The sequence below is a fragment of the Podarcis gaigeae genome (assembly GCF_964106915.1).
Source record: "Podarcis gaigeae genome assembly, chromosome: 1".
NCBI classification, from domain to species: domain Eukaryota; kingdom Metazoa; phylum Chordata; class Lepidosauria; order Squamata; family Lacertidae; genus Podarcis; species Podarcis gaigeae.
In genome coordinates this window covers 64,782,750-64,804,123 of record NC_139678.1, presented here as the reverse complement: position 1 = coordinate 64,804,123, position 21,374 = coordinate 64,782,750, and the positions used below count along the sequence as shown (strand labels likewise).

General features: G+C 38.6%; 1 protein-coding gene across 3 annotated transcripts in view; it reads right to left on the bottom strand.

Moving 5' to 3' along the window:
* The window catches only part of ELP4 (elongator acetyltransferase complex subunit 4), a 157,432-nt gene that overhangs the window by 93,741 nt on the left and 42,317 nt on the right, over positions 1–21,374 (bottom strand). For all 3 annotated transcript variants that reach the window (XM_083752033.1, XM_083752034.1, XM_083752035.1), the window contains exons 5-7: positions 17,070–17,209; positions 12,149–12,233; positions 8,083–8,271 (exon numbers count right to left, since the gene is read on the bottom strand). In XM_083752033.1, coding sequence (XP_083608159.1) covers positions 8,083–8,271; positions 12,149–12,233; positions 17,070–17,209 — 414 coding nt within the window. The remainder of the gene's footprint in view (positions 1–8,082; positions 8,272–12,148; positions 12,234–17,069; positions 17,210–21,374) is intronic.

The following is a 21,374-nucleotide window of genomic DNA, read 5'->3' as shown; positions in this document are numbered from 1 at the left end:
TAATCAAATGGTAGGTTAAAGATACTGAATTTTACAATCAGTTTACACTAATCCCTTATTGAGTATAAAATTATAGCCTGTCATCAGGAACAGGCTGCCAAAGCTAGGTCCAGATGGGAGACTGGCTGGGAAAAAAGATGAAATAGGTGGGGAAATGATGGGAATCTGACAGAAGACATGACTGCTCCCTCTGCTGGCAAGGCCCTCATCTGCTTTAATTTTTAACTAATGACTAGTTTTCCTTTAAATATTAATGATGCAGCCAATAAATAATGCAAAGTGTTCCTTCTTCGGTCTGTTGCTGTGTGTTTTCACATTTCTGAACTCATGATGCCCTATTTTACGAAAATAATTTTTAAGAAAAGAGAAGGCTGAAGGATTGATCAGCTAGCTTTTCCTGTTTTAAACTGCACAATTAAACACCTTTTTAAAAATGTGAACTTTGATACGTACTGTTTATGTTTCTGAAATTAAAAGTAAATATAATGAATGTGACACAACATATACTTTCAAGTACACGCGATACAGACATTACTAAATCTCATGCCATGCAAACACAGCTCATGGGGGAGGAGTAGGGAGAATGGATTTTGAAGAGCTTCTAACAGAAAGACTCTGGAAAAATATTTCTTATTTGATCTGCAACGTAAGTTAATAAGCTGAAGTAAGACCATTTTATAAACATCAATCGAAGGATTTTGGACTCCAACCAGAAACTCCCAGAACAGGAGGGATCAGTTTTTTTCACCCACTGTTCTCATCTGAATCCTGGCTGAAAAGCTACTCCAGCTCCCAGCTTTCCAGAAGGCTCCATCCCAGGAATCCTCGTCTGCCATTTGGTTTGCTGATTTTAATCTCTCAGGACTTTCTTACAGTGGCTCCACTATGCTGAACTGGCACTTGCTTCAAGAAGTGAGTTATTATTAAACTTGTAGGTCAATTGTGGCACTAACAACTCTTTGGAAGCTTTCAGCCACAGTGTACAATTTGCTGGAGTAATTAAATATTAATTCTAAGTGTTACATTTTGTGGCTAAGAGCTTTTATTTTCCATCATCAGTCTGGAACAGAAAGAGGTTAGAAGGCTAATTTAATCTCCCTCCCTCCCCCTAGCATTAAAGCTTAACTACACAGGGCACAAAAACATCATTAAAGATGCAACATTCCTTTATATCATAATTATCATGTAATTAATAGAACAGACCTAAAAGATAGAGATAAGCAGGTAGGTGTTAAGAAAATAAGGCAATAGTCTGTACTTTATAAAAGCATTTTGCAGAAATTTGACTATACATTAAATGTTAAAATCATGTTTATTTGTTCTATTTGGAAAAAGCTGCATTTGAGCAACAAACACTCTTCAGTGATTTTCAAAAGTGCATCACCTTATTTATAAATAACACAAAACATTCAAGAAATATAAACATTACCAAACTTTTATTTTCCAAATACAGATAATCAAATCCTAATTATTCTTACTAGACTCTTTCCTTTTCTCAGAACTGTCTAAATAAGCTCTATACATGAGCTCCCTGTCTTCTGCCTTTGTAACAGTTGCGTCCATACTTGGATGCTAGACATTATATTAACTATCTAGCTCAGCAGCCAAAATACTCCATATGCCTAAACAGATGAGTACTCACCATACTGTGAGAACATCTAACAATCTCAATCAATGCTGCAGTTTTCATTCTGAAATCTTGACTCTCAGTTAAACAAGACCAAGTTATTTTATAGAACCCTACAATTTATTTCAGATTAGACATACACATTTGTTCTGTAACTTGGTTTTGTTGTTGCTAATCTCAGAATCACACAACTGAAGTGTACCCAGTGAATCATATACTTCAATCTACATTTTTTTAAAGAGACTATATAGCTCTAAGGCTGTCCTTCAAAAATATGTTTTCTTGAAAGACCCTAGGAAAGAAGATTGCAATCTTCTTGAGACAATTTAGACTGCAATTCTGAAAGTAAGTCCCACTGAATTCAATACTCAATACTTTTGAGTAGACACGTTTAGGATTACACTGTTAATCTACTGCCGAATGTCAAAGTTAATTTTAAAAAGTATTTGAGAGCTGTCAAAATGGCCCCACCACCCTCAGTCTTATCACCAAGATCAGATAGTAATACAGTGGGGAGGGGGATCAAAATGAAGTACAAGGAATCTTCCATAGGTGACAGAATTTGTGGAACGTGCCATCCACCCAATTTTGGGTGATTTTTCTTTCATCCAGCAGCTCCTATGCCTCATCTCAAGCTACTGTCAAAGATTTCCCCCACCCCGAGGAGAGGTTTTTACAGGGTAGATGGTGCAAGGGACTGCAGTAGATTTGGGGCAGGGAATTCCCTTGTGTGAAGCTTCCTTCTGCTCAAAAATCCAATCCTATTTTTGTTGCTTAGTATAGTTTATCTTCTTAAATGTGTGAAATTTTACAAATAAGGTTAATGATTTATTACAGCTTCCACTAAGGAACTCAGATAAACATGGTTTTAGTTTCATAAAACTCTTCCTGTGGACTGGCGCAGAGGTAATAGTTGGGAGGAATATGGTAACTGCAGCTATGAAACTGGGAGATGGCAAAATGTTTTACGCCCTCTAGCTTCTCTCCTCTCTAGAGTGAATCTCGGTTGGTCCTGAGTACTGTTAACTGTTGTCAAGGAAAACTAGGGATCCCTTTAACCAAGATGGGAAATCAGCTTTGAAGTCTGATTTCAAAATCGTGTTAAGAAAGAAACCACATCAGCCTAACAATGATTCATGCCAGTACAGATGTAATACTTAATCATACTCACAGGCGACTAAGGAAGAGGGGGAGAAACTTGCTTGTGAAAGTGCTGTGGAGAGGGACTTTGTGATCTGGCAGCACACACCCAATCTCTTAACCATGGTTAGGAGATGCTCATTGTTACATCTGCTAAAGATGATTAGGTCGAGGGTATGTGACTTGTCCAGGTCAAGTTACTTTTTTGCACATGGTTGAAATATTGATAATATTATTTTTTTTAGGCCAAAAATGGTTTACAACATAATTACTATCAACCTGGCAAACCTGATCCCACAATTCTATGACCTTCTATAACTCCATGTGCAGTCATCAAAATGTTCTCTTTTACAGTATTTACATTTAGAAAATAAAGTAGCACAAATCTAGTCTTAGTACCATGAAAACTAAGTTCTATATTTTTCCTCTAGAAGAGCACCAAACACATTTTTCTGTTGTAGTACAGAGACTACAAGATGGGAAATCTTGGGAAATCTTAAATAAATTCATTTTTTAAAAATAGAGAGAATAAAAAATATTAGTTCTATATGGTATTCTTTACCTCCAAGAATAAAAATGCTTAAAGAATAAAACATCAGCACAGAAAAATATATAAGCACATAGCCTGCTCTATTTGATAATCAAAACATAAGTTCTAAAATATTCTAATTGATTTGAAAGAGACTTTACAGGCAATAATACCCAGCATGAACACAAAAGTCTATAGATGTGAAGAGGTTTGTTTCTGGTTTTCTTTCTACTGAGAAACATAATGTACCATGTACTCACTTCAGTGAATTCAAAGAAGCAAGATATAAATAATTCACCATCTACATTTTTAAACATATCATATGAAATAATGAAAACACCACACTAAACAGTACCTCACTGAATCCTTGAGGAATATAACAAGGCTTATTCCTACTGACTTTTCGTTTATCAGTTTCCCTTGGTATATGCTGAGTAATAATTCTATCCGCTTATGAAACAGGTTCACTTTAACTAGTTGGATCCTACAACAAAACTAAACAAATTAGCAATTTGTACTGTTGCAGGACTAAATAGTATAGTTTCTCCCCCAAGCATATATAGTTCCAATCACTATTTACTACCCTGCAGAAAAGCAAATTGTAACTGCTCATGCACCATGGGGCTTTCCTGCCCCCAACTTGCAACTGCCTGTGCTCCTTAAAAAGCTACTTTTGAGAGAGTTGGAATATGACAACAGGGAAGGGAAATTGGAGATATTTGGGGAGAGACAGTTTGCATAGGCAGAACTCTGCTTGTTTTTATCCAATTACTCCTTCCACTGCAGAACCCAGGGCCACATCCCAGGTCTTTCTCAAGAGCTTTCTCAACCCTCAGGAGAGGCTTTTGAGGGCTGTGGCATAAGTGAGTTCCATTCATCCAATCTTTAGATCCAAGCCTATACATCTTCCCTTTGTAGAGTTTGATGTTATTCTATTGCAAGACACAGATGATAAAGATATACAAACACAAATAGCAACAAAATGCTCAGGGACCTTACAGATGTCTATCACTCTGACTAGACCTTTTAGACTGTTCAGTGATCACAGCAAATAGAAGCACTATAAAGGGTTATCTTCCAATTCACATTCCTGGAGAATATATTGTATTATTGGCCTCTATGGTGGTAAGTTTTGATTCAGCTCGCAATAAAGCAATTTAGGAAACCAATTTTGTAGTTTCCCCAGTCTTTAACAACGCTATTTTTCTGACAGTTCCTGCCCAATGCAATAAACTCCCATGGAAACTACACAGAACATAAATGATTATTTAATCTAAAGGCTATAGGAGAAAAGTTGTTGTGTTAATTTAATAAATAATAACTACATTTGTGTTACATTTGGTAAACAATTGTGTGCATTATATACACCTTGAGTGGTTTTACTCTTAAACAGGCTTTAAAAAAAGGAGACGTTTTATTGTTTTTTTGGTTTTTTTTGTAAGCTGCCTTGTAAGGAGTGCTCTTGAAAACCAAGATATAAATACATTAAATAAATAAGCTAATTCTACTGGAAATATTGAATAAATAGACATATAGAACTGCACATGAACCTCTTTTATGCAAAGGTGAAACAAGGAAAACTTTTGTCTTTTAGACAAAGATCTTTCCCTTACGTTTTTTTAATCCACTCACAAATCCCAGCAACAGAGTTGTGAGAAGCTCAGTAGTGAGAATGTGAGCAGCTGCTGTTATTAGAACTAAAAAGTCTGTCTAGTGCTTGAGACTGAGAGACCACATGTTCGGCTGTCCTCTCATCTTGCCATCCTCACCAATTAACTATTAACATGGAGGGCTGGACACATGCTCTTGGGGGCTCTTTAACAGGCTTCTTGGAGACTGGAACAACTACACAGCAGGGCTCTGGGAACTGAGTAATGTGGGATATAGGAAAACCTCAGCCGCTTTGCTCCTCCTGATGACAGTTTGCTCTACAGTTTAAGCATTCTGTTAAGTTACTGCTTAATGGAAAGAGGATGCTTGAGGTTTAACCATTGCTAGCTACGTTTAATGTTACTACTGTGGCAAATACATCAAAATTAATACAACACATTTCTTCACTAAGCCTAGTCAAAGGTGACACATAGGGTTTTAATGTTAAATCTGCAAAATGCTGGGGAAAGTGTGTGTGTGTGTGGAGGGGAAACCAAATATTTAAGTAGGGGAATAAATCAGCTGCTAGCAATTGGAAATGCAGCATTCTTTGCTATTATAAAGTTATTTTACTTAAGTTAATAACGCATGAAGTCTTTACTATTTGTCCATACCAATATTAAGTTCTATTACTTAGATTATGAATGTGTGTAGTCTTTCATATTTGTTAATACCAATATTAATATTTGCAACTGAAAACCATGGGCTTCAACTAATTGAATGTGGGAACATAAGTCTACAGAGCCTCGTTTTTCCCATCCTCTGCCAGCTCAAGAACTCAGGTGCACCGCAAGCAGAACCAAGGGGCCACTGCAGAGAAGGGCACATCCAATCTCTCCATCTTGCCCCTTACAACATGCAAATTACTTATGCTTCAACATGCAAATTACTTATGCTTCAACATGCAAATTACTTATGCTTCAACAGATTCAACAGGAATGGAGGAGTCATGCATGGACCTCCAATTCCTTGCATTGTTGCCTTCCAGACCACTTTTATGTGCTCATATTAGCAGGGGAGAAGGAAAACAAGGCTGAATTAGTTCCTTATGGGATTCCTATGTACACATGCTGCTCCTGTTCTCAACTGAATCAAGTCTTATAAGTACAGAACTTGAATCTTCATACTTAGCCAACTCAAAATGTATTTGTTTTAGGTAGAATGGCTGTTACTATGTATGCTACATATCTCTTAACTATTCATTACAAAGAGACCAAATCTGCAATAGAACTAATTGTTCTAATTTCGGGGCAGTGCAATACAAAAAGTGCTCAAGGTCTCTGAAGTCATGCTGGTGTGATATACATTTCAAAAATAAATAAAAATATTCTGTCTAGGGCTATTCAAAATCCACTAGCAAGATCAGTTAGGAAACAGTCAGAAACATGCTATGTGAATGGATACCTCAGGATTAAATTTCTTCTCTCCATCTGTAATGCCATGCACAGTTTAAATGCATCTACAGTGGTACCTTGGGTTAAGTACTTAATTTGTTCCAGAGGTCCGCACAACCTGAAACTGTCCTTAACCTGAAGCACCACTTTAGCTAATGGGACCTCCTGCTGCTGCCGCGCTGCCGGAGCCCAATTTCTGTTCTCATCCTGAAGCAAAGTTCTTAACCTGAAGCACTATTTCTGGGTTAGTGGAGTCTGTAAACTGAAGCGTATGTAACTTGAAGCGTATGTAACCTGAGGTACCACTGTAGGTCAAAGCCCTCCCTAACTTTAAACCTAAAATATCCAGGGTTGTTCACCTTATCTCTATGTAACTAATTTTATCAAATAAAGTATTAGACTGGCCTTGAAATATTTTTCTTTATGAAACCATATAGGCTGCTTGTCATTATTTCAGAAATTAAAAGTGCTAGTATACTATTAGTATTTGCTCCAATAGTTCCCTAATTCAGAAATCAAGCATAAAATTTGAAATTCCTTGTCTATTGTGCTTCACACATAATGCTATGCTAAATCATGGTTTAGTATGGACAAGCTTACATGTAAGCACTCTTTACTCCTCCTCAATTGCTTTACTGCTGCACTGAGCTAAGCAGTGGTTTGGCTTAGGGTGTCATATGAACATGGGCTTGTGGTTTAGCTCTCTAGAAACATCATAAACTGAACCAAGGCTTGTCCTATGGTTTACAGCTTGTGGTTTGTCTGGAGAACAGCCACACAGTAGTACCTCGGGTTAAGAACTTAATTCGTTGTGGAGATCCGTTCTTAACCTGAAACTGTTCTTAACCTGAGGTACCACTTTAGCTAATGGGGCCTCCTGCTGCCGCTGTGCGATTTCTGTTCTCATCCTGAGGTAAAGTTCTTAACCTCAGGTACTATTTCTGGGTTAGCGGAGTCTGTTACCTGAAGCGTCTATAACCTGAGGTACCACTGTATCATGAGCCCATATTCCAATGACATGCTAAGCAAAACCACTGCTTAGTTCCGTGCAGTATAGCAGGAATTAGTGGGGAGGTGGAAAAGCATGTTTGCTTGTTCTCACAAAGGCATGTTTTGGCTTAGTGTTACATGCAAATGAGGGCACTATATTTGCTCTCCCTTCATCTTTTGTGACCATTCCAGTGCTCTATTAATTCTTCAAAGTAATATCTAATCAAACGTCTTCAGGATCGCCCAGCAAACATCTTCAGGATCCTTGAACATATGTCATCATGCTGTACTGTTTCAATTTAACTTACCATAACTTGAACATTCTCCTTTTCTATTCTAACCTCTGGCCATACACATGGGAACGAGCTTGCAATAGTTTGTTAAGTGTAACTTTCCCTTCAAAAATGACTAGCTCCTTAACACCCCATTTCCCCATTTACCACACTTTCTCAGAGGTCTATGATGGCCTAGCACAACTTTAAATAACATAGTTAAATTGAGTTATATTAAATAAAATAAAATAATGATAATAATTTAACACTATATTTGCTACTGAAAAAATACAGCTAAAATAAGGTGGATTTTAGCAATTCAATAGCACCACTTTGGCATATTCTGATCATTAAGTATCCATTTAAATGATTGTCAAAAAAAAAAAAGCAGCATAGAAGTCTTCTAAATAATTCAAAATAACTTGACTGTGCTTTTCTTTATGTATCCACCCAATTAAGTTGCACTTAGAATAAGCCTACCTGGATCAGATGAGCTGGAATAGTAATAATGCAGGCAGACAAAGATGTTCTAAGGAGACCACGGAGAGCATACATAAATTTTGTGAGACTATGAATATTTTGTGGATTTTCAGTACTACAAATGTCATCACCCCATAGTACTGAACCAACGCTCTGAATTCCAATCTTCAAAATGTTTCTTTGCTTCTTCTGTCAAATATAAAAAAGGTAACATATTCAGTAACATCTGAAACATTGAAAGGAAAGAAATAAACTCTAGAATATCCTTGCTGGGATCGGGGAGCAGGGGGATGAGGTGGAAATGAGAGAAAGGAATAGGTGGGTTTATAGGGAAATCCAAGAGCAAAATGCACTGCTACTCACAGGCTTTCCCCCTAAGCTGCCCCACAACTCCCCCTGTGCTAAAATCTGAGGAGGCCTCAGAAAGCTTCTATATGATTGTTAAAGTCTCTCATTTCTTTTGAGAGGGTTTTTCAGTCTAGGGAACAGAATGAGCAAGGTGTATTGAGTGAGACCATCACTTGATTGAGGTGGTGCTCACCTTCAAGCTTGTCTGGATGAATGTGGTTATGTAGACTCATTTCAAGCTGGTTTCCAGCATTGATTAAGCATTGAAACAACCTTGGTCACCCTGATGGATTACGTTGTTGGTTCTCCTTAATCTCTCTGCAGATTTTGAAAGCACTGACTGCAACATCTTCCTGGAATGGTTTTATGGATTAAGAGCATTAGAATATGGTGGTTTCACTCTTATTGACAGAAAGGAAAGTAGAAACTTATGCTCAGCCTTTGGCATTTGGGTGGCAGGATTCTGTAGGATTTCATCTGGTCTGGATTTTTTTTTAAAAAAACAACTCTATGGAGCTGCCATCCAGGGATCTGGAGCACAATGTAATCAGTATGGACATAATACACAGCTCCACCATCTGAATCAGGAGAGGCTGTTCAAGTGTTGGGGCAGTGTCTGGAAGGAGTAACAGAATAGAAGAGGGCCAAAAATATGAGTCTGAATCCCAGTAAGACAGAAGTACTGTGGGTGAGCAATTCCATGATTCAGGGTTTCAGAAGTTAGATTGGTTGGGATAAATCTTCACACCCTCAGAAAGAGAAGGGTCACTGCTTAGGGGGAGGGAGGAGGTGCTCTTAGAGCCACTGTCACTTCAAGTTCAGGTAGCTTCAGTGGCAAGGAGTGTCTAAGCCCAGTGCTTCCTGGATTGGGAGGGCCTAGCTACAAGCTGCACATGCTTTGGTAAGCTGTCCTTAAGACTACTTCAATGCACTCTACATGGGACTGCCATGAAGAACATCTGGAAGCTGCAGCTGGTGCAGAATGCAGCAGCCTGGTTACTAATTGGCACTGCAAAGTGGATCATTTATCACCAATCCTTAACGTTTTGTACTGGCTGCCTGTTTGCTACTGAACCCAATTTAAGGCACTCACTCTGGTGCATAAAGCCTCTCATTACCTGCAACCAATATGATTGTTTAGCTGGGTCAACTCCCCTATGAGGAAAGGTTACATTTTGGGCTTTTTAGTTTATATAGAAAGGCAAATGGGGGTGTGGTAGGGACATAATTGATATAGGCGTATAAAATTAAGCATGGTGTGAAGGAAGTGGTTAGAGAGAATCTTCTCTCCTCATAATACTGAAAAATGAGGTCATCCGCTAAAGAGGAATGTTCAAAGAGCTCTTCGAACAGATTAAGAGGGGCAGATTAAGAGCCTGCAGCAACCCACATCCTAGACGTATGCTTAGTTGAATCCAGAAAGAGATCCTTTTCAATGGTTGCAACCAGGCTCTTGAGACCCCCCCTCTTCAGAGCCTTATCTTGCCCTCTCTTCAATGGCCTTCAACTTGGTGGTTAAAAAGCTTCCTTTTCAGGAAAGCTTTTGGGCCATGAGGGGCTACCTTCGCATGGAATTTTTAATATTGTCTGCCTTTTTTATACACACAAACACCACTTCTGATGTTTTAATGTTTTTCTGCTGCTTTTAGTGTTCTACTGTTACAATTCTTAATATAATTTTCATTTATTGTTGTTAGCCCTCTTGAGCACAACTTTAAAAAGGCAGGATTTAAATGTTTTAAATAATGAAACAGAATTGTTACTAGAAACGAAGTGTTTGGCTCCTCTTGCTGTGTTGTTGTTGTTGTTTTTTTAAAAGAAAACAATTCTTCATGTCTTAGAAATGGCTTTATCTACTTGTGAGTTCTGGGTTATTAAAAAAGCATTGGGGACATACCTTAGCGCTATTTTTATCCCTCACCCAGTGTCTACACATTTTTTATTATTAAACTCTTTTCCAGTAGCAGGTTATTTGCTGTCTGCTCCCAGGGTTTTCATGTCACTTTGGTGCTGTTGCTTCCGATATTCTACAATTTCCTTCTTCCAAAGGACCTGTCATCATGTTGGAGGAGCAGCTCAACAAACTGTACTAGGGGAACTGTTATGACATGCCTGTTGCTATGGTAACCAAAGCAGAGGTGCCTGTCAGGGACCAATTTACTTCTCCAGAAGGACACTGCTAACTACTAAAGGGAAAACATACTTGCACATTATGCTCAGTACAGACTGAAAACTAAAACAACCAGGAGAATTCTGCTTGATAAACATTAATAAAAATTACGCTAGAATGCAGAAGCATTAAATAGAATCCATATTTAAAGAGACAAGTTAACCAGAGAATAAACTCCCAAGAGTAGTGCATTAGTGCTTTGATTTTGGACAGAATAAAATAACAGAATTAACTCTGCAGATAACTTTATGGTACTTGCTAGAATAAACTTTAATACATTTTGTAGGTAATGGTGGATATTAAACAATCATAAATTAAATAATATCCTAAACCTTATATTCTGGTAATTGATATATTCTATGTAGAAGAATGCATATATAAAATAACACTCATTCTGTTTTCTTTTGAAAATTAAGACTACATAAAATGATGCCTGAAGATAATGTAGATAATCTGCAGGATGTACAGAAATTCAAAGGGTCTTTCAAGCAGCATTCAATCTAGTATGAGGGGCTTTTGCAGCAGTAAAAGCTAGTTCCCTACCACACCTCCCCATGACTGCATTAGCACTTTATGCATTTGCACATGCCTCTGATCTTGGCCTGTGGATCAGAAGTTTTAGTGGATGATATAGAGAGTTCCCAGCCCTCCCATGAATGCAGATTTTCATGCACGGGAGGGATCCTGGCAGCAGAAAAAATCTCCCATATGGAGCAGTGTACATGAGAGACCGTTGCAAAGGCATGGTGTAAGACAAGTCCTCAGATTTTGTTTTTTAACAATAAGACCAAAAAATTGTTTTAAAAAAGACCTTATGCTACAGTAATCACATGTAACTTACCACCAGTGGTGTAATCTTTCATTAATATTTGGTAGTTGTATAGAAAATGCATTTATTAATGGATTATTACTGCATTTGCCAAAGCTACTCACATTTGTCAAAAACAGAAAAAGCCTGACAGTAGGAAGCTACCTTATACAGAATCAGCCTATCTAACTAATACTGTCAACTGTGGCTGGCAATGACTCTCAAGCAGAGGCCACTCTCAGCCCATGGGCAGATTTAGGGCTGTGCGAGTGGTGTGCCTGCACTGGGTGCGGACTCAAAGCCTGGTGAGGCGCTGGGCTTAGGGACAGAGGCCTGTGGCTTTGACAGGGTCCTAGAGTCTCCCCACCTCCTTCCCATAGCTTAGTTAGTGCTTTCCCAGCTTTGGGAAGGAGATGGGAGGGCTCTAGGACACTGTCAGAGCCCTTACATCTCCTTCCCAAAGCCGGGCAGAGGCAGCACCAAATTTGGCCTCACACAGGGCACCATAGTTTGCAAGTCTGCTGCTGCTCAGCACCAAGTATCTGATTCTTTAACTAGAAGAATAAGAGATTGAACCTTCTGAATACAAAGCATGTGGTCTACCAGTAAAAACTTTAAAAAATAGCTGCTGTTTACTTCATCATAGCTTGGAAACCACATGTTCACTGCTGGATCACCCTTTCAAACAGTATGAAAACTGTATTTGCATGCTTGTAGATGAAGATGAAGTTGCTTAATACCTGGGGAGTGGAGCCATCAAATCCTTGCTGATGAATGACTTTCTTAATAGAATGAAGAAGTCTGGTATAACCACAGGCCATATTACTAGAGAGAAAGGGGAATACTTGACTTAATAAATACATTCTAACAATAGGAATAACATTAAAAACATAGTTTTGCAAATGAAAGGTGATACATTGCAATCCCCCACCAAACAATGATATCTTTGAACAAGTTAATCATATGAATATTTACACATGCCCAATAAGGTTGCTTGTAAGGCTTGTAAGTGTGTCTTATCTTAAACGAACACATACAGCAGCCAGTATCTAGCACCGTACCTCCTGCATCCTCCATGCTCTCATTCCTCAGCAAACCAGGAAGACTCACATCACTGGGTCTTCAGGCTTCAGTATTGGTAGTTAACTTCACAGGCCAATCTGAACCCATCAGGTCTTATAAAAGCCTGACGGATCAGTCTGAACAACTTGTTGGTCTCACCTTTCCTTCTCATTGGCTGCTCTGGAATCTAACCACCAACCCACATTCAACAAGATCACAAGTCCCTGGCCCTTTAGATGACTGACTGCCTGTTCTAAATTTAAGTCTGTGTGCATCATAACTGGACCCCCAACTGCCCTGGACCTGTGACCTTCTCTGAGCTTGGCAGAGGCATGACATTGTTTTACGTTAATTAGTGTACTCCAACTTAAAACTACTTCAAATGCCATTTATAACAAAGAAATAACATCTTTGGAAGGAAAAGCTTATTGTAACATGGACCAATACATAAACCTGTTTCATAGAATTAACATAAAAAACACATCACCAAACTACTACAATGCCTTCTATTTTGTTCTATTTGATGTTTCAGCCACATTACCTCTCTACCAAGTCACCCAATTTTTCTCAACCAGTGTTCTTTTTGTACACTTTTGTCAGTTTCATATACTTTTAAGTTATTTTTACACATATCATATTCTGCTTTATTTACTGTGTAAACAAATCCAAGAGGAAAACCTTCTTTAGATCATATTCTCAAATTCTATGGTAGGAATCAACATAGCACTAAGAAGATTGTTCTATCAGCAAAAGCATTTCTGTTTGCCTGGTGGAATGATCCTGCCTCCCCACTCCCACCCTGTTCTGGGAGTTCTCTTGGCCCCCTGAACCACTTGGGGTGAGTGTGGAGGAATAAAGGGGGAAGTCCCATTGTGCTAGCAGGACCCATTAGTTGAATCAGGCCTTATGCTTACATCTGGACAATTAATTAAATTAAAATACTTTGCTTAGCAGTTGCACATGCTGAAGTGCATTCATTTCAATATGATTACATACCCCTCAACAATCCCAATTTGGCCAGGATGGCCACATAATTAGTTAAGCAGCCACAGTTTCTGACTTGCTCTCAGGGCACCCCAATTTCTCCCGGCCAGCAGACAGGGGCCACAGAAGCAGCTCCTGGGGTAGCAGCAGCATTGAGAAGGCGGCACAAGGGCTCCGGTGCATTTCCCTCCCCCGGTGGCCATAACCACAAAACCATGAGCAAACCATGGGGAGAAAGATGCAAAGTTTACAAGGGGTCATGCGGGTGGCAGCAGGAAAGCTTGTGGAATCTATCAATTTGTTTGAGGCAGTTAGTTTCACAAATGTCCTGATTTTCATCTGAGTTATGTTGGATAACAGATTATGTAATATGGAACTGACCTAAAGCTGGAGTTGGGAACCTCAGGCCTGGAGGTGGAGTGCTACCTTCCAGGCCTCTACCTAGTCTTTGAAACTGTCCCCAGACAGTTGGCCCTGTTTCATACCCTGAGAGTTTTTGCATGGGTGGAATGTGTGCTTGAACTCTGGTAATGCCTAAGGAAAAAGAGGAGTGTATAAAGATGTGTGGAAACTAGACTATGGTACACGGGTCTAATTTACATTTGTTGGTCCACTCACTTTACCTCTGGCCCTGCTTACAACCAGGATGTGGACCTCAGAAGATTATCCAGATGGGAATGCAGCCCCCAAGATGAAAGAGGTTCAACACCATAGCTTAAAGTCTAGTTTAGGAAGTGCTTAATAATGAGAATGACTGCACACTCATAACATGATCAGCAATCTTTTTCTATATTGTCAACAAATGGCGAATCATAATGGTAAAATTGTATCTGTTATTCTGTGAGACAGAAAGACTGCATAGAACAGATGCAAGTTGAAACATCCCAGCTATATCCCCTATTTATAATTTAATATGTAAAATATATATGCTCACAGGTGATGTATTTGCTGATGGAAGTGAACTTGTTAACTACAGCCAACTAATAATCTTGTTAGTAGGATTTGTCATATTTTATGGGCAACAGATATCTATGTTGCATTCAGAAAGTCAGCTATTTTTCCTCCAGATGTGTTCCCCAACACTTTAATTCAACTAATGTGTTTAAACAATACGTTCTCATCCTTTTTTTGTTTAACCATCTAGTTACTGATAAAGCAGGAGCTTGTAAGGAGGTATCCTAGTTACAACACAGTCTCTGACTTCCTTATTGATATTTTCTAAACATTTAACAAAGAGAAGGTTATCAAAATGTATGACAAATAGGCCTATTATCGGGAAGCAGACTCCATTAGGAGAGATATTTTAAGCTGTTTTAGCAGATTTATCAGGAAATCCAAGCTCTATGTTCATTTAAGCCCATTTTAATATATACCCCATCGAAGCAGCAAATAATACAAGCAAATGTAGCATCAATTATTCAATATTCTTTCTGGAATACTAAAATATACTGGATCTGTATTATACCCTATTATTAAGAAACCTGGGTGGCAACTGTAAAGGAATATAGCTATCAGATATGACTATTTATCAGGGGTCACCAACCAAGCACCTTCAGTTGTGTCCCCAGACTCTCCCCCGCAAAGAATCAAGTATCTAACCCTCCTAGAAAGAAAGCCATGAAGCAAAACGTGAAGGTACTGTTCTAAGCAATGTCTGTGAAATGAGCAAGCCTGGATGCTCCCACTTGTCAGTGTTGTCATAGTTGTGACTGATGAGTGGTTTAGATACCAGGAAATAGGAATTCCTAGGATCCTAAAGAGGTACTGCACCCCCCCTTTAATGTGATTTTCCTCCTGCCGCTTTATTTATTAGGCAGATATTCAACAGGTTAAGACTTTTCTTGTATGGAAATACAATTATGAGGAAAGCATCATCATTGTACTCTCTCTAATATTGTGTTTTGCCAGACCCTATGACAGCCATTGTATGATATGCCACACCCCCATTGCCACCATTTTGGGAATGCACCGCCAGCAAAATTCAAAATATGCCCACTGGTCCAAAAAGGATGGCAACCACTGGCTTATATAAATCACCATTAGCTTTAACTCAAACCTATGGCTGCGATCCAAAGAGTCTCTTTCTGTATAATGTAGGACACTGTGTACTCTATGATGAGACTCTCTCTACTGTTTTATGTGGTGCAGCTCCCACAGCTGTAGCAGCAGGCTGCTTTTAAAAATGCCTTGTCTTGTATGTGGTGGCAGCTGCAGTGGCAAAAACTCCCTAAGAGCATATCGGCTTCTGTCTGAGGGGCGCAGCCCAGCTGTTCTAGCCTATATCATCTTCATCCCAACTGTTTTTTCACCATTACTCTAGCAAACTGGGGTACTTGAATCTGGCCCAACAAGTGATTTGGCAAGAAAACCATCTGGGAAAGAAAGAATTATTTGAATATCTAAAAGCCAGTTCCCAACATTCTGTAACATTGTGCTATGGTCAAGATTAGTTCGGGAGCATGCTTTTGATGAATCAAAACAGATGCCAAATTTTTTTCGGGAAAAACCTACCCATGAAAATATTGTCACTGGATTATAGATTATATAGAACATTTGCTCTGCAGATCAGTCTGATCCTGGCGACTAGGACTGCTGTGGTGAATGGAAACAGGAGGAAATTATTCCCTATGCCATGATATCCATGAATCTACCCATTTCTCTTTTATATTAATACTTGTTGTTCATTCTTATGAGAGACAGAAAAGAGTGTTATGCTCATGGACACTATGGAGACAGAAAATCTGCCTTCTACTTCCAAACTAGTATGGCTTTGCATGGAGGCTGTAGTACATATATATTATTCCAGTAATGAATTTCAGGGCAAAGCCATCCTACAGCAGCTCACATATCTGAGCAGGTCTTTAGAAAATATATAAAGCATTCAATATTTTAAAAAAATATATAATTATCCTAATAAAAAAACTATTTATGCCAGAGAATGTTTCCTATTCTTTTTTTTTTACTTATGTATTTATGCGGTTTTTTTTCTCTTCTCCCAACGCAAGTATATATTTTTGCTTCTATTGAAAATTGTATAAAGATATTTTAAAAAACAAACCCTAGCACCAGCAGATTAAAACAATAAACAGCCTACTACTTCAATATGCAAATTGAAAGCAAATTTGCATATTGAAGAAAGCTAATTGTTCAAGTCATCCTCAGACCGTCTGTGTGCAGAGCTCATGGGGTGCACCAAGGGCCCTTGCAATGCCCAGGTCTTCCTTTCACACAAGCTCCACTAATCAGAGACAACAGGATTTATTAATGCTCAATTTAGACAGATGTTTAAAAAATAAGCTGCAGCAGATATAATAGTGGTCTTGGCAGATTAGTTCTACTACATTTTGTGGACCCACAGAGAAGCACCACAAGCAGCCTTACTACAACATGTATATTGTCCAGTCCAAGATCTCTGCAGTTAAGAGAGGAAGCTCCTGCAAGGGGTGGAGCTTAGAATATGGCAAGGAAAGGGTTTTGCTATAAATATTGATGCCTGGCCAACTTACTCCTGACAGTACAATTATTTGCACACAATTTTATGTCTATGAAATTTGTCCTCCAAACCCTCTTCAGTTTTTGTGCGAACAACTAAAATTAGAAGCTTTTCAAACTCACCATGATTTTAGGTCAGGATGCAAAGCTTTTTCTTCAAGAAGGGGAAAGCCATACCACTTTATGTTCTGGATTAATTCTGGAGCCATTGTTTTTGATAAATCAAAGTAGTGTCCAAATTTTGAACAGGCTGCTGGGGTCACCTGTGAAAACAGTGCATATGTTTCCCCTGTTAAAATGCAACTAAAAATTTTAATACCCATTTTTCCAACAGGTTATTCACATAATCTGCACTTTAAGTGTACACTACTACTAAAGCCAGCACACTACACCAATGTAAGCGGTCACAATACCACCCCCCTCTTTGACACATGCACACATTTTCCCATGGAGCAAACCTCAGCCATTGGGGAATTATTGTGTATGTTAGAATTAAGCAACCATGCAGGCCAGGCTATCAGGGAGGTACTCCAGGCACCCTCCAAACAAAATAAAAAGTAATTTTATTTTGATCTTTCCACTCAGGCTGAAGCTGGAATTGCTATTTTACAGCTCGGTCTTCCCTCTTTTTCCTACAGCAAATGTTACTGGTGACACAGCAATTGTGTTTTGTTTACTTCATGCGTCTCCTTGCTCATGTTCTAGTTCAGCTATGCCTGCTGTTTCAGCATATAGCCAGTAAGGAAACAAAGGTCATTTATTTCTGCTGCCACCGTCAGATATCCATATGGTGGACATAGTCTTCTACATACACAAAAGACACACATGAATTTTGGCATTATCTGATAGGCTGAAGATATTTTATCCTACTGATTAGTACTCTAGCTAAAAGTAGTTTGCTTTCAAATAACCATGTTTCTACAAAAACAACAACAAAAACAGCATCAGAGCAGTGTGCTGACACATTGACTAAAACATATAGAAAGCCATTGTGGACCATTTTGTCCAACATGCTGTTCCCACAGTGGCCAACTGGATGCCTATAGCCTCTGGCACTGGAGAGATTATGTAGCCATCATGACCTGATTCACTGGACAGTTCAGCCTTCTCATTACATGGACATTACTATCAGTTTGAGAACACCAATTACATGTTTAGAAGGATGGGAAGTCTCTATGTAGCAGCCCTGTTCCACTTTCCTTCAAGAATCATGAGAAGGAAAAATGGTCTGGAGTCATATTCCAAAAGTGCCAAAAATATGACTGCTGCTGACAATACTAAGAGGCACAATAATGTGACTGATGCTAAAAATGATTCCCAGTCCAGTTTTGGCAACTGTGCACACAGTTTGACTGCTGAATGAAGAAAAGAAGCCCCAGGGAACTGCAAATGCAGCTTTTTTGTGTGTGCAATGGTTCCCAGTGTAACTGGAGATGTGAACTGCAGAAACATGCATCCTCATCCCATTTGTTCTCATCAGATTGCAGTAACCAGAGAGAAAAGGCAAAATATCACTTGGATATTTTGAACAGTTCAAGAATCACATTTTCAAATTACTTTTATAATAAAAGTCATTTTACAAATAATATGAATTTTGTTATACTCTTTCAAATTACTGTAATTAGGCCAGGTAACTAAAATATTAAAGACTGCATGCATGAAAATTTTGAGGAATAACTTCTATTGTGTTCTCTCTTTCTTGTTTCAAACACATGAAAACAAACGAACAATATGTTACTGGGACTGCAATCTTAGACACATTTACATGTGATTAAGTGCCACTGGACTCAGCAGAATTTACTTCTAAGTAGACATCTACAGAATTTTGCTGTGAAAAAGTTGTATTGTAGCACGATGACAATTTGAATGTTTTTTAATTTTTACATAAACTAGAAGTTATTGTAGCTCCACTTTTGCACGCATACAAAAGTGAGAAAACATTGTTCATTGTCACTCAACCTTCTTGTTCTGTTGTGTGTCTTAACTTCACATCCTCCTGCCCATTTTATAGAAAACTGGCCAGACTTGTGGGTGGCCATTCATACATAAAGAACTGCTCTGCTGAATACCAGCTTTTTGTATTTATAATGATATAAATTCAAAAATTAATCAAATCTCTGTGTCTATTATGGTTTTTATTTTAAAAACAATCAGTAAAAAATGATCGTTTAAACTGTATTCCAACAATACACTGTTTGAAAAAACTATTGTAACAGAAGAAGTAAAGCTTTAATAAGCAAAAAATAAAAACAGTAACAAATTCAACACTGCTAACAAGAAACAAATTTTCTTATAACCTTGGTTTCTTATACTACACCAGATGCAGAAAGTACTTAGCAATTATTTAAAAAATGCTATCTGTGTTTTTATTTTTGTTATTAAATGTTACAAAGTGTAATAAAATAGAACAAAATCTGACAATAAAATAAAATAAAATATGAGTATTGTTTAAAAATAAATTCAGAAGTTCCAAGTTATTTCGTTTGGGCGTTCTCAAAGCAATTTAAACAAGAGCTGTTCTTTGCCCTATAATCTATCCTTTATCCGGATTACTGATCAGAATGTTTTTACTGCAATCTCTGCCAGAGCTCATCTTTTTATTGTGTAAGTCCAAGCCCCCTTAATGTTTTAGAAAGGCCTTGACTAACTGAACTTTGATCTGATGTCTTCATTGAGAAAAGCTCCAGGTTGCCTATTTCAGATGCAAATCCTCACTGAGGCCCAAGAGAGTTTAGTACAGACAGCAAAAGAGAAGAAACAAGAAGTTTCCAGGATCCTCTTTGAGAATCCTGGGGAACACTGGTGTCCCTAATCCACACAGTTGCATGGATTAAGGTAGGTGATAACCTTTCTTGATTCTAAAGAATAAGCACAGTGCCTACAAACTGGGTGGAGACTAGGATTTGGTCGCAATAAAACACCAGGCAATAAAAGCCTGGCTATGTCAGAAGCCTATGAATAGACCTCAATGTACCACATTCCCAGGCCTAGTGGGGAAGCTTGCAAAAAGCCCACCTGAATCAAGTAAGCATGAATAATCTATCTTAGCAGCAGCATGACCACAGAGACAGAGCAAAAGGGAGGAAAAAATACATTTCTCTTAAGCGTGAGATAATAAATTTATTAGCTGAATGTGGTTTCAAGCCTACCTTTTCCTTGGATTCCTATGAGCTAGCCTGCACAAGGAGAAATAACCTAAGTTGTCATGGAGCAGAATATGTCTTTATGCTACCGTCTGCCGTTAACGTTTCTAATTGCAATACTAATGTGCTAGAAATTCTCAGATTTAGGATGAATCAAGGCAGAAAATTGATTTCATGCTGTGACAGTTTATATATTGCCCTAAGAATACAAGCAGTTCATTCATTAAAAGAGGGAGTATATGTGTGTGTGAGAGAGAGGTGGGGGACAGCCGGGTAAAGGAGCACACACTTTACCTGCTTGATACAAGCTACAGAATACCTATTGTTTTTACTTTGCCTATCAAATGGTTAGACAATTACAAATAAAATACAGATAGGTGTTTAAACAACTCCTAACCCACAATAATACTACAACCAGACCTAACACGGACACTGGCACCAGAGCCTGCAATAAACCCAGATGCCAACTTTGCTGCCACATACACCCGGACAACACCATTACTGGCCCCAGCAACATCACACATACCATCTCGGGACTATTTAATTGCTCATCGTCTAACATTGTGTATGCTATCAAATGCCAACAGTGTCCTTCAGCTCTCTATATTGGACAAACAGGCCAGACCTTACGCCAAAGAATAAACGGACATAAATCGGACATCAGGAATCACAAGACAGAGAAACCAGTAGGAGAACACTTCAATCTCCCAGGACATTCTATACAAGATCTCAAAGTAGCTGTTTTACTACAAAGGAATTTCAGAAATAGACTGGAAAGAGAAGCTGCTGAATTACAACTTATCACCAAACTTAAAACCATGGAGAAACCTGGCCTGAACAAAGACCTGGGATTCTTATCTCATTATACATGACAAAGCCATTTTTCACCTTTTCACCCCTTGCTTCTTCCTGTAAGACCTATTGCAGTCGTTAAGAGTCGTCAACAGGCTCATCACAGCTATCTGCCAATCACCCATTCCCACCAGCCTTCTGAGTAATACCCCTCTCCACCTTCTCACTATATAGAAGGGTCTGGAAACTTCTGTTTCAGTGTATCTGAAGAAGTGTGCATGCACACGAAAGCTCATACCAATAACTGACTTAGTTGGTCTTTAAGGTGCTACTGGAAGGAAATTTTTTTGTTTTGACAAATAAAATAGTTAAACAAATACCCAAGCCTCTGGAATTTGCTGCCCAGATAATGCACCTGCAAAATTAGAGTTGTCAAACTGCAAGTCGGAGATCCTCCTAACACCTTTAAAATTTCCAAGGCAGCATGAAGGGG